This window comes from Pelophylax lessonae (genome assembly GCF_965119305.1).
Source record: "Pelophylax lessonae genome assembly, chromosome: 1".
Classification (NCBI taxonomy): domain Eukaryota; kingdom Metazoa; phylum Chordata; class Amphibia; order Anura; family Ranidae; genus Pelophylax; species Pelophylax lessonae.
Window position 1 is genome coordinate 568289396 of NC_138768.1, and position 12192 is coordinate 568301587.

The window sequence follows — 12192 nt, forward strand, 5'->3', positions numbered from 1 at the left end:
AACACTGGACTGTAGTCACGAGTCTACAGGCACACAACACTGGACTGTAGTCACAGAACTACAGGCACACAACACTGGACTGTCCTCACAGGACTACAGGCACACAACACTGGACTGTAGTCACGAGTCTACAGGCACACAACACTGGACTGTAGTCACAGGACTACAGGCACACAACACTGGACTGTAGTCACAGGACTACAGGCACACAACACTGGACTGTAGTCACAGGACTACAGGCACACAACACTGGACTGTAGTCACAGGACTACAGGCACACAACACTGGACTGTAGTCACAGGACTACAGGCACACAACACTGGACTGTCCTCACAGGACTACAGGCACACAACACTGGACTGTAGTCACGAGTCTACAGGCACACAACACTGGTCTGTAGTCACAGGACTACAGGCACACAGCACTGGTCTGTAGTCACAGGACTACAGGCACACAGCACTGGTCTGTAGTCACAGGACTACAGGCGCACAGCACTGGACTGTAGTCACAGGACTACAGGCACACAACACTGGACTGTAGTCACAGGACTACAGGCACACAGCTGTGGACTGTAGTCACAGGACTACAGGCACGCAGAACTGGACTGTAGTCACAGGACTACAGGCACGCAGCACTGGACTGTAGTCACAGGCCTACAGGCACACATCACTGGACTATACTCACAGGACTACAGGCACACAGCATTGGACTGTAGTCACAGGACTACAGGCACACAGCATTGGACTGTAGTCACAGGACTACAGGCACACAACACGGGACTGTACTCACGGGACTGTACTCACGGGACTGTACTCACGGGACTGTACTTACGGGACTGTACTCACGGGACTGTACTCACGGGACTACAGGCACACAACACTGGACTGTACTCACGGGACTGTACTCACGGGACTGTACTCACGGGACTGTACTCACGGGACTGTACTCACGGGACTACAGGCACACAACACTGGACTGTACTCACAGGATTACAGGCACACAACACTGGACTGTACTCACAGGACTACAGGCACACAACACTGGACTGTAGTCATGAGTCTACAGGAGCACAACACTGGACTGTAGTCACGGGTCTACAGGTGCACACAGCACTGGACTGTAGTCACAGGACTACAGGCACACAGCACTGGACTGTAGTCACAGGACTACAGGCACACAACACTGGACTGTAGTCACAGGACTACAGGCACACAAGACTGGACTGTAGTCACAGGACTACAGGCACACAACACGGGACTGTACTCACGGGACTACAGGCACACAACACGGGACTGTACTCACGGGACTACAGGCGCACAACACTGGACTGTACTCACAGGACTACAGGCGCACAACACTGGACTGTAGTCACAGGACTACAGGCGCACAACACTGGACTGTACTCACAGGACTACAGGCACACAACACTGGACTGTAGTCACGGGTCTACAGGAGCACAACACTGGACTGTACTCACGGGTCTACAGGAGCACAACACTGGACTGTAGTCACAGGACTACAGGCACACAACACTGGACTGTAGTCACAGGACTACAGGCACACAACACTGGACTGTAGTCACAGGACTACAGGCGCACAACACTGGACTGTAGTCACAGGACTACAGGCGCACAACACTGGACTGTAGTCACAGGACTACAGGCACACAACACTGGACTGTACTCACAGGACTACAGGCACACAACACTGGACTGTAATTACAGGACTACAGGCACACAGCACTGGACTGTTGTCACAGGACTACAGGCACACAACACGGGACTGTACTCGCGGGACTACAGGCACACAACACTGGACTGTACTCGCAGGACTACAGGCACACAACACTGGACTGTACTCGCAGGACTACAGGCACACAACACTGGACTGTACTCACAGGACTACAGGCACACAACACTGGACTGTAGTCATGAGTCTACAGGCGCACACAGCACTGGACTGTAGTCACGGGTCTACAGGCGCACACAGCACTGGACTGTAGTCACAGGACTACAGGCACACAGCACTGGACTGTAGTCACAGGACTACAGGCACACAACACTGGACTGTAGTCACAGGACTACAGGCACACAGCACTGGACTGTAGTCACAGGACTACAGGCACACAGCACTGGACTGTAGTCACAGGACTACAGGCACACAGCACTGGACTGTAGTCACAGGACTACAGGCACACAGCTCTGGACTGTAGTCACAGGACTACAGGCACACAGCACTGGACTGTAGTCACAGGACTACAGGCACACATCACTGGACTATACTCACAGGACTACAGGCACACAGCATTGGACTGTACTCACAGGACTACAGGCACACAGCATTGGACTGTAGTCACAGGACTACAGGCACACAGAACTGGACTGTAGTCACAGGACTACAGGCACACAGCACTGGACTGTAGTCACAGGACTACAGGCACACAGCACTGGACTGTAGTCACAGGACTACAGGCGCACAGCACTGGACTGTAGTCACAGGACTACAGGCGCACAGCACTGGACTGTAGTCACAGGACTACAGGCGCACAGCACTGGACTGTAGTCACAGGACTACAGTTGCACAACACTGGACTGTAGTCACAGGACTACAGTCGCACAACACTGGACTGTAGTCACAGGACTACAGGCGCACAGCACTGGACTGTAGTCACAGGACTACAGGCGCACAGCACTGGACTGTAGTCACAGGACTACAGGCGCACAGCACTGGACTGTACTCACAGGACTACAGGCACACAGCACTGGACTGTACTCTGGTGACACGGGATCATGGGCATATACCTCGAGGCAAACAAGCATTTTTCAGAGCAAAAACAGAGGTGGTTCTTTAACCATTTACCGACCGTGCTATGACGGCTAAGGTGGCCATCCAGTACTGGAAGGGCGTCTATGGACATTTCCCTGAACCGTGCGCCTGTTGCGCTCTGTGATGACACAGCTGATCACAGATTGGGGAAAAGAGCCAATCACAGTGGCTCCTTACCACATGATCAGCGGTGTCCAATCACAGCTGATCACGATGTAAACACACTTGCCGGTTATTGGCATTCCTTTCCTCACGCTGTCACAGGAGGAGGAGAGTCGGTAACTGGCCAGTGTGAAAGGGGACATCTACACTGATCATCAGGGCACTGATTGTCAGTGCAGCCCTGTCAGTGCTCTTCAATGCCGCCTATTATTGCCTATCAGTACAGCTTCATCAGTGCCACCTCATCCTCTTCCCTGCTTACCCTGTCCTATGTCCCGCTAACTCTATCCATTGCGCCAGTGGCAGTTGGACGAATCATGTCTCAGGGTCTGATGAAGAAGTCCGCAGCTGTTTGTTGTGAACAGATGCAGCTTCCTCATCAGGCCCTGAGACAAGAGCAGTATACCGTGACTGGGGTGGGACAAATTTAGGTGGGGGGCGCCCAATTTTAGTCTTTCCTAGGGCAGCACAAAACCCAGGTACGCCACTGCATGGCATGATGATATGAGTCTCATAACATAGGATGATATTACTATTAGGGATGAGCTCAGGTACGTTCAGATCCCGGTCCAAACCAGCCTGAGTTTCCCTCCAGGAAGCTGTCACTGCATACCACCAATCGTAAGGACATTTCCCGCCCCACATGTCCCTTGTATGCATGCAGCTGCAGGGATAGCCTCGGCCCCTTATGATTGGCAATACCCAGTGACATTTTCCTGGAGGGATAGCTCAGGCAGGTTCAGACTTTTATCCACTTGCCAACCACACACGGTAGTTTTACTGCTACAGTGCAGGCCAGCTGCACAATCACGTACATATGTGATTCTGCATTTCCGGGTAAGGGGCATGCGCCCCCTCCCGGTTGTGCTGTCACTGGCTTCAGCACATGCCAGTCAGCTGTTTCTGACCAATGATTTAGCCCTCGTTCACATTGGAGTGACTTGTCATGCAATTTGACAGGTCAAATCGCATTACAGGTTTAACCCTATCGTCAACAGTGGGCATGGTTAAATCGATGCAACGCTGACTTTGCGGTGCCGCATCGATTTGAAAAAGTAGTTCCTGCACTACTTTTGGTGATTTGGGGTGCGACTTTCATAGAAATATGTGCATGTAGCTGCATAGATGTCTTCAAAGTCGCACCTGAAGTCACACTGACATGCGGCTTTGAAATCATGTGATTTCAGATTAAATCGCATTATTTCAAAGCCGCTTTCAATGTGCATGAGGGCTTATGGCTGGGACCCAGTAATTGTCAGAGCAAGTGACAGGAAAGAGCTTATGTATGTAAACAACACACAGCAGCCATGTGCCAGTTGTTGTTTCCTGCACGTCACTTAGTATAAGCACAACACAGTACAGTAAACAGTGTTAGGCATTCTCCCAGATGTGAACCCCTTCCCAGCCAATGTCCTTAGTACAGCATAGCTCCCAACTGTCCCTGATTTTGGAACAAAGTCCCTCTTTTCAGCATTGTGCCGATAATGGCTGCTGAAACTGCGATTTTACTGTGCTTATGGTGTGTTTTTTCAGAGGTTATGTGACACAAAAAATGCAACACGGGTGCAGTTTATGATTCGTTTTCAATAGGGAGGTGCATTTGTGATGCTTTTTTTTTTTTTTTAAAACTGTTCATTTCAGTTTTGGTTAAGTGTATCCTGAATTTTCAGTTTCGGCACCAGAATTTTCATTTTGGTGCACCACTGTTTTTTTTTTTCTCCTTTAACCACTTGCTGACCATGATACATATATATATATATATATATATATATATATATATACACACACATACACATATACCGTACACACGCCACAGTTTGCAAGTGGTTCACCAGGGTTTTGCAAAAGCGAACAGTCATAACATATATATATATATATATATATATATATATATATATATATATATTTTTTTTTTTTTCGGCAAGTGGCTGGCTTATGAAAGCTGTCCAAGTGGGTTGCTTTCAGAAGCTATGGGAGGGTAAGTCCCCCCCCCCCCCGCCTGTGTTTGTCGGGCTTACCGTAATCACTGGCGCGCCTAAGAAACAATCCAACAGTGCGACTGGCTGGTTACAGAGGCAAACAATGACCAGATCATCTTTGATCACCCCTACCCTATGGCCTTTGGGGGACCGGAGCGACGTCATGACATCACTTTTGGTTTGGGGTGGAAGTGAAACAAAAAACAAAACAAACACTCTTATTTATTTACATATATATATATATATATATTATTGCTTTTAAAGGTTAAGAAGAGATTTGGGGTTTTTAAGTCACATGTCCAAGATTCCCAGGTGCATGGTTGGAGTCAGGAGTCCAGAAAATGTGGCAAAAATGCATGAGTTTTTACCACATTTTTTCAACAGAGCAGTGTGAAAGGGACCTTAGTAGAGCTACACGATTAATCGCTAAAAGAACCGTGATCTTGATTCACCCCCCCCTCCTCATGATCTTAAAACAGCATGTTCTCCATTCTTAACCACTTCAATACTGGGCACTTTCACCCCCTTCCTGCCCAGGCCAATTTTTAGCTTTTAGCGCTGTTGCATTTTGAATGACAATTGCGCAGTCATGCAACACTGTACCTAAACCAAATTTATGTAATTTTTTCCCACAAATAGAGCTTTCTTTTGGTGGTATTTCATCACTGCAAGTTTTTTTTTTTTGCTAAACAAATGAAAAAAAAAAAGTTTTTTTGTTTATGCTATACAATTTTGTATATAGATAAGTTTTTTTCCTGCACTGATGGGGTGGCACTAATATGTGGCACTGATAGGCGGCACTGATAGGCGGCACTGCTGGGCAATAATGGGCACTGGTGGGCTGCACTGATAGATATGGCAATGATGGGCACTGGTGGGCAGCACTGATGGGGAGGGCACTGACGGGCAGCACTAATGGGGAGGGCACTGGCAGGCTCCCTGAGCCCCGATTCCCATCCCTGGTGGCCATGGTGGGCATCCCTGGGGTCATGGGTGGGCATCCCTGGTGGTTCTAGCGGCACCCCCCCCCCCCAAGGCTTTGCACTGGTAATCAATGCTCTGATTACCAGTGCAGACCCCCCCCTGTCAGGAGAGCCACAGATCAGACAGGCATGAACTAAGGAAAGCCGATCAACGGCTTTTCCTGTGTACTATGTGACCAGCTGTGATTGGACACAGCTGGATCGGAGATGTGGTGTGTTAGAGTGACACGCTGCATCACTGATTGCCGCTCTGCTCTGCCGCATTATCCTGCCACTGTCATATGACGTCCGGCCAGGATAAAGCAACCACCTTACCGCCGTCATTTGCCTATAGGGCGCGGGAAGTGGTTAAAGAGCGTTCGCTGCTCACTCACAGCTGTCAAAAAAAAAAAAAAGTGCCTCCCGCAAATGTTTATCAACATTGGTAAGGCTGCTGGATTACTATAAACACAATGCTTTACAATGTATCTTTTTCTGTCTGTAAGTCCCGGTTCACACTTGTGCAATGCGGGAAGGCTGTGAATATGCAGTGTGTTCCCACATCGCAAATGCACATCTGGCAGTTCACACTGCCATATGCGATACGCAGGGGGTGTCAATGAAATGTTAACGACACCCCCAGTTTGATCGCATATCGCAGTGCGATCTGACAGTTCGCATAGGATCGGATCGCACTGGTGTGAACCACTGTGCGATCCGATCCTGATGCAGCTGGAAAAAAGGGTCATGTGCGACTTTTGTGCGGGTGCAGTGCGAATTTAGCCATACAAAGTGTATGGCTGAATTTGCACCGCACATCCGATCGCATGTAAGGAAGGAGCAGTGCGCTCCGATATTACATGCGATCGCCGCACTCACAAGAGTGTGAACCGGCCCTAAGTGCCGGTTCACACTTCTGCGATCACAGACATCGCATATGATTCGGAGCGCACTGCTCCTAAAATCAAATGTGATGTCTGTGCAGTGCGAGTTCAGCCATACAGTTTGTATGGCTGAATTAGCACCGCAATCTCAGTGAACTCGCACAGGACCCTTTTTTTGGTCTGCAGCAGAATCGGATCGCATGGTGGTTCACACCAGTGCGATCCGATCCTGTGCGAACTGTCAGATCGCACTGCGATGTGCGAACTGATCTGGGGTGTCGTTAACTTTGAATTGACACCCCCAGCGTAGGGCTGGGCGATAAATCGATTTATCGATTTTGTAGTTTGAAACGCTTTTTTTTTTTTTTTTAAACTCGAGTTTTTTATACAATTGTTTTTTTCCTCCTTTTTCCGCCTGCCCCCGCGAAACTACACACACCTGGGCTCAGCCAGCTACTAGTCCGCCACACAGGAACCGAACTCTCCCCAGTAACGGACCGCCGCGCCTTGATGTGACGTCAGCTGCCGGGAGAGGAAGGGGGCGGTGCGTCTGTACAGGCCAGGGGCTGTACAGACGCACCGCCCCCTTCCTCTCCCGGCAGCTGACGTCACATCCAGGCCGGGGAGTTCTCTGTGTACCTATCACAGCGCGCCGCAGCCCCTTTACAGACGCACTGCCCGCAGCTGACGTCACATCCAGGCGCGGCGGCGGTGGTCCGTTACTGGGGAGAGTTCGGTTCCTGTGCGGCGGACTAGTAGCTGGCTGAGCCCAGGTGTGTGTAGTTACGCGGGGGCAGGCGGAAAAAGGCGGAAAAAAGCAGAAAAAAAAACAATTGTAGAAAAAACTCGTTTGAAAAAAAAAATTGTTTCAAATTCAAACTAAAAAAGGTGGCCGATTAGGGCTCTTTCACACGGTCCGCCTCCGTAGGCGGATCCGTGTTGCTCAGCGGAGATCGATCCGCGATCCCCGCTGAGCCGGGCGGATGACAGCTCCGTCTCCGCTTGCAGAGCGGAGAGGGAGGTGTCTCAGCCCCCGCTGCCCTCTATGGGGGATCGGAGGAGAGCGGACCGCTTGTCCGCTCTCAGCAGATCCGCTCCGCTCCGATTACTGAACGGATGGAAAAATAGGGTTTCCATCCGTCCAGATTTCAGCACAGCATCGGATGCGGATGGCAGCAGGTGTCAGCGGAGGCGTCTCCGCTGACACCCGCTGCCCCGTAGAGCTGCATGGAGGATCCGATCAGATCCGCCTAAAAAACTGACAGGCGGATCTGATCGGACCGCCCGTGTGAAAGAGCCCTTACTGTGGACTCGTTCTCTGGACTGTACCTATCACAGAGCAGCCCCTGTACAGACGCACCGCCCGCAGCTGACGTCACATCCAGGCACGGCGGTGGTCCGTCAGAGTCAGACACACATATACAGCGCTTCTTCTTCTCCTCAGTCCTCCCTCCAGACTCTGCAGTAATTTTTTAAGTGCATTGGAAAAAAAATCTAATCGAAACTCAAATTTTTCTTTAAAAATCGAAGATTTTTTTTTTTAGGCAAAATCGCCCAGCCCTACCCCAGCGTATTGCATATGGCAGTGTGAACTGCCTGTGCTGTGGATGCGGAGATGATTCATATTACAGCCGAGCTGTTTTAATGTAACCACGTTACACACACTGCCGTGAACAATCCATACCCTCCGTGCATGCGCACTTGTCAATTTCTCAGCTGTTCAATGACGTATCCGGGGCTTTGAGCTGCTCAGCTGTTCCTGACAGGAAGTGACGAGGGTAGGCATTTCTCACGGGGTAGGTTATTCTCACGGAACACTGGCACAGAGTGAGGCCAGTTTAACCTCTTAGGCCCCTTTTACACAGGGGAGTCCATCAGCGGACTGAGCAGGCGGATGGCAGCTCTTTTTCCACGCTGTGTGCAGAGATAGAGCTGTCGGGTCCCCATTCTTCTCTATGGGGGTAATTTGGATGAGAACGAACCGTCTGTCCGTTCTCATCCGATCTGCTGGACGGATGGAAAACAGGGTTGCCATCCGTCCAGATTTGATGGATCGGATGTCAGCGGACATGTCTCCTCTGACATCTGATGCCCCATAGAATTGTTCAGACACTGCTGAACAATTCTATAACTCTGATCAGCGATTACAATCTGCTGATCCGAGTTATTAACCTGAAATGTGCCCCCTCATGCTGCCGCTTCCCTGTCCCGAGCATCCTCCACCTCCTGCCCGCTCCCTGTCCCCTAAAACTACTCACCCCCCACCCTCTTTTCCTATCCCCTTCATCCCCAGCACTGATTTAACGCCCACACACCCCCCCCCCCCAATACCCCATTCCTGCAGCTACTTCTAGAAGCCGGAATCCCTCCTCTGCCTCTCCCACCAGGTGCTGGAGGGGCTTAGAGGGGATATCAGCATGTCCCCCCCCCTGCCAGTGCGATTTCTCTCCCTCCCACCGTACCGGCCCCCGCACTCCTGATTTATCCATCCCTCTGGCGGCATCCCTACCACCACCTGCAACTGCTGACTGGCACTCTGGCGAGCTGGAGAAGGGGCGTGGTGCAGGTGAAGCTGGGGCTTATGGGGGGGGGGCTTGGTAAACATGTGCCTACCAGCCTCCTCCCTGTAGTACAGTGGACCAAGGCAGCCATCGCTACTTATCCACTGACAGATGATCATAGTAAACTGAGAGTTTACTATGTCAGGCTGTCAGTTTATGAATGGATATGGAGTCTATACAGACTCCCTATTCATTCATGTAAAGGGCTGCAGAGAAAGGGACTTTAAGTCCCTTTCTCTGTCTCAAAAAACATTTTAAGTTAAAAAAAGGAATGGACTTTGTCAAGCAGATCCGCCTGCTCAGCAAGGGATCTCTCTGCTGATCCCCAATGAGCAGGTGAATGGCTGATGCAGAACAGACACGGACACAGCCCACTTGTGGGGTGGTCAGATGGAAATGGACCACCTGTTTACCCGATACCTGCTTACCAGATACCCGATCTGCTAGAATCGGGGATCCTCAAACTATTTCCCTCCAGCTGTTGTGGAACTACACATCCCATGGGGCATTGTAAAACTCTGATATTCACACACATGACTAGGCATGATGGGAATTGTAGTTCCTCAACAACTGGAGGGCCATAGTTTGAAGACCCCTCTTCTAGATGGATGGGGAATGGGATCCCCATCCATCTGTTTTTAGTGGATCCGATGCAGGTGGGTGTAAACGGACACATGTCCATTTACATCAGCCTCTCCATAGAAAACAATGGGTGGTCCGATTGGGCCAACTTTAAAAACAGATAGGCAGACCCGATTTGTCTGCTTGTGTGAAAGGGGCTTAAGGCCTTGTTCACACCGGGCATACAGAACGTATCTTTACAGGGAAGCACTGGTGTTCTGTGTATCGCTGTGCAGGCAGTCCCATTGATGTCATTTGGGATGTAGCAACTGCACGAACAGAGCCCTTGCTCCCAATTTAAAATCCATGTAGGTATTGTTTTGGCAAATATCCTTGTGCCCTAAAAATCAGTAGCACCTTATTTGTATTCTGCTGGTCATGTGCTTTCAGAAAATATATGGTTTGGGGGGTCTTTAACAAACTCTGAAAGCTGTAAGGGAATAATAAAAAAGCAATGGAAAAATTGCAAAAAATAGCCTGGCCAGCTAAGTTTAAAAGTGGAGCAAAGGGCCTGGCAGCAAAAGGGTTAACATTTAGTGAAATATGAACATATAGTAATGTTTTCTAACTTTTTTTTTTCTTTTATATCATAAAGGAAGGATTTCTTTTTGGAGATGTGAAAGGGGAAGCAAAGGATTGCATAACTGACTCTCAAATGAGTGATGTTGAAGTAGTTTATACAATCGGTAAGTCTTCTTGGGTGGCAGTGAATGTTTCTTACTTGAATATAGATTGCAGGTAGGTCCACTATGAAAGATGTGCCAATTTTGGGTTGGAACACTTGCTGTCTATGTATCTTTTTGCATGTCCCTTCTGGTATACCATGCTTTATAATGTAAGGAAAAAAACACCCTGTGCAATTACTGAAACACCAGTAGCTGCCACTGGGAAAGTGCAATCACCACACTCCTAAACTCGTATACCATAAAAAAAGTAAAGGGCTCTATAATACAAAAAAAATAAATGTGTGTATGTATCTATCTATCACAAAAGTGAGTACACCCCTCACATTTTTGTAAATATTTTATTATATCTTTTTAATGTGACAACACCGAAGAAATGACACTTTGCTACAATGTAAAGTAGTGACTGAACAGCTTGTATAACAGTGTAAATTTGCTGTCCCCTCAAAATAATTCAACACACAGCCCATAATGCCTAAACTTCTATTGTGCACAAGGTTTGTCACTGAATAATGATAGCAGTTTTGTGGTTTGAAAATAAGGTTTTGGTTTAAAAACATGAATTGGATTGCACACGGATAGGCGCAGCCCACATGTTTGATTTGATTTTGTTTGTAGTTGTGGGAACACAATTATTTGGTTGCAGCCATCAGACACAGGGTAGAAGTGAGGGACACATTCGTTAGGGAGCGTGGGATAATACACACCTGTTTTATTAGCATGAGGGGATATATGCACACTATAGAGGTTTCACAAGCAGTCCAACTCCTCCAGGATGGCACATCAATACGTGTCATTGCCAGAAGGTTTGCTGTGTCTCCCACCACGGTCTCAAGAGCATTGAGGCGATTCCAGGAGACAGGCAGTTACTTTTCTCCTTTGTGCAAGAAGGAACAGCATGAGCACTGCCAGAGCCCTACAAAATGACCTCCAGCAGGCCACTGGTGTGAATATCTTACCAAACAATCAGAAACAGACTTCATGAGGGCCTGACATCCTCTAGTGGGCCCTGTGCTCACTTCCCGGCATCGTTGCACTCAATTGGCATTTGCCATTGAATGCTAGAATTGACAGGTCCGCTACTGGCGCCCTGTGCTGTTCACCTTGAGCACATGTGACAGACCTAAAAGGGTCTAAAGAAGCAGTGGAGAGCATTATGCTGCCTGTAACATCGTTTAGCATGACAGGTTTGGTGTTGGGTCAGGGATAGTGTGGGGAGGCCTATCCTTGGAGGGACACACAGACATCTACAGTCTAGACCAGGGGTACTCAAATGTAAACTTGAAAGGTCCACTTACTAATTTTCCATTCAGTCCGAGGTCCGGAAAAGTGACCGTCAAATTCCAAATACAGAACGCCAACAACAAGAAAAGGCATTCCCCAAAACTTGCCCCCATCCAATGCAGAGTGACCAGCGTGCGTGCCCCCATTAATGCAGAGCGACCATGTGCGTGCCACCATTAATGCAGATCGACCAGTGTGCGTTTCCCCATTAATGCAGAGCGACCATGTGC

At 49.1% G+C, this 12192-nt stretch overlaps 1 protein-coding gene across 1 annotated transcript in view; it reads left to right on the forward strand.

Moving 5' to 3' along the window:
* ABRAXAS1 (abraxas 1, BRCA1 A complex subunit) overlaps positions 1-12192 on the forward strand; it is a 79556-nt gene that overhangs the window by 11884 nt on the left and 55480 nt on the right. The window contains exon 2 of the mRNA XM_082275822.1: positions 10591-10681. Coding sequence (XP_082131948.1) covers positions 10591-10681 — 91 coding nt within the window. The remainder of the gene's footprint in view (positions 1-10590; positions 10682-12192) is intronic.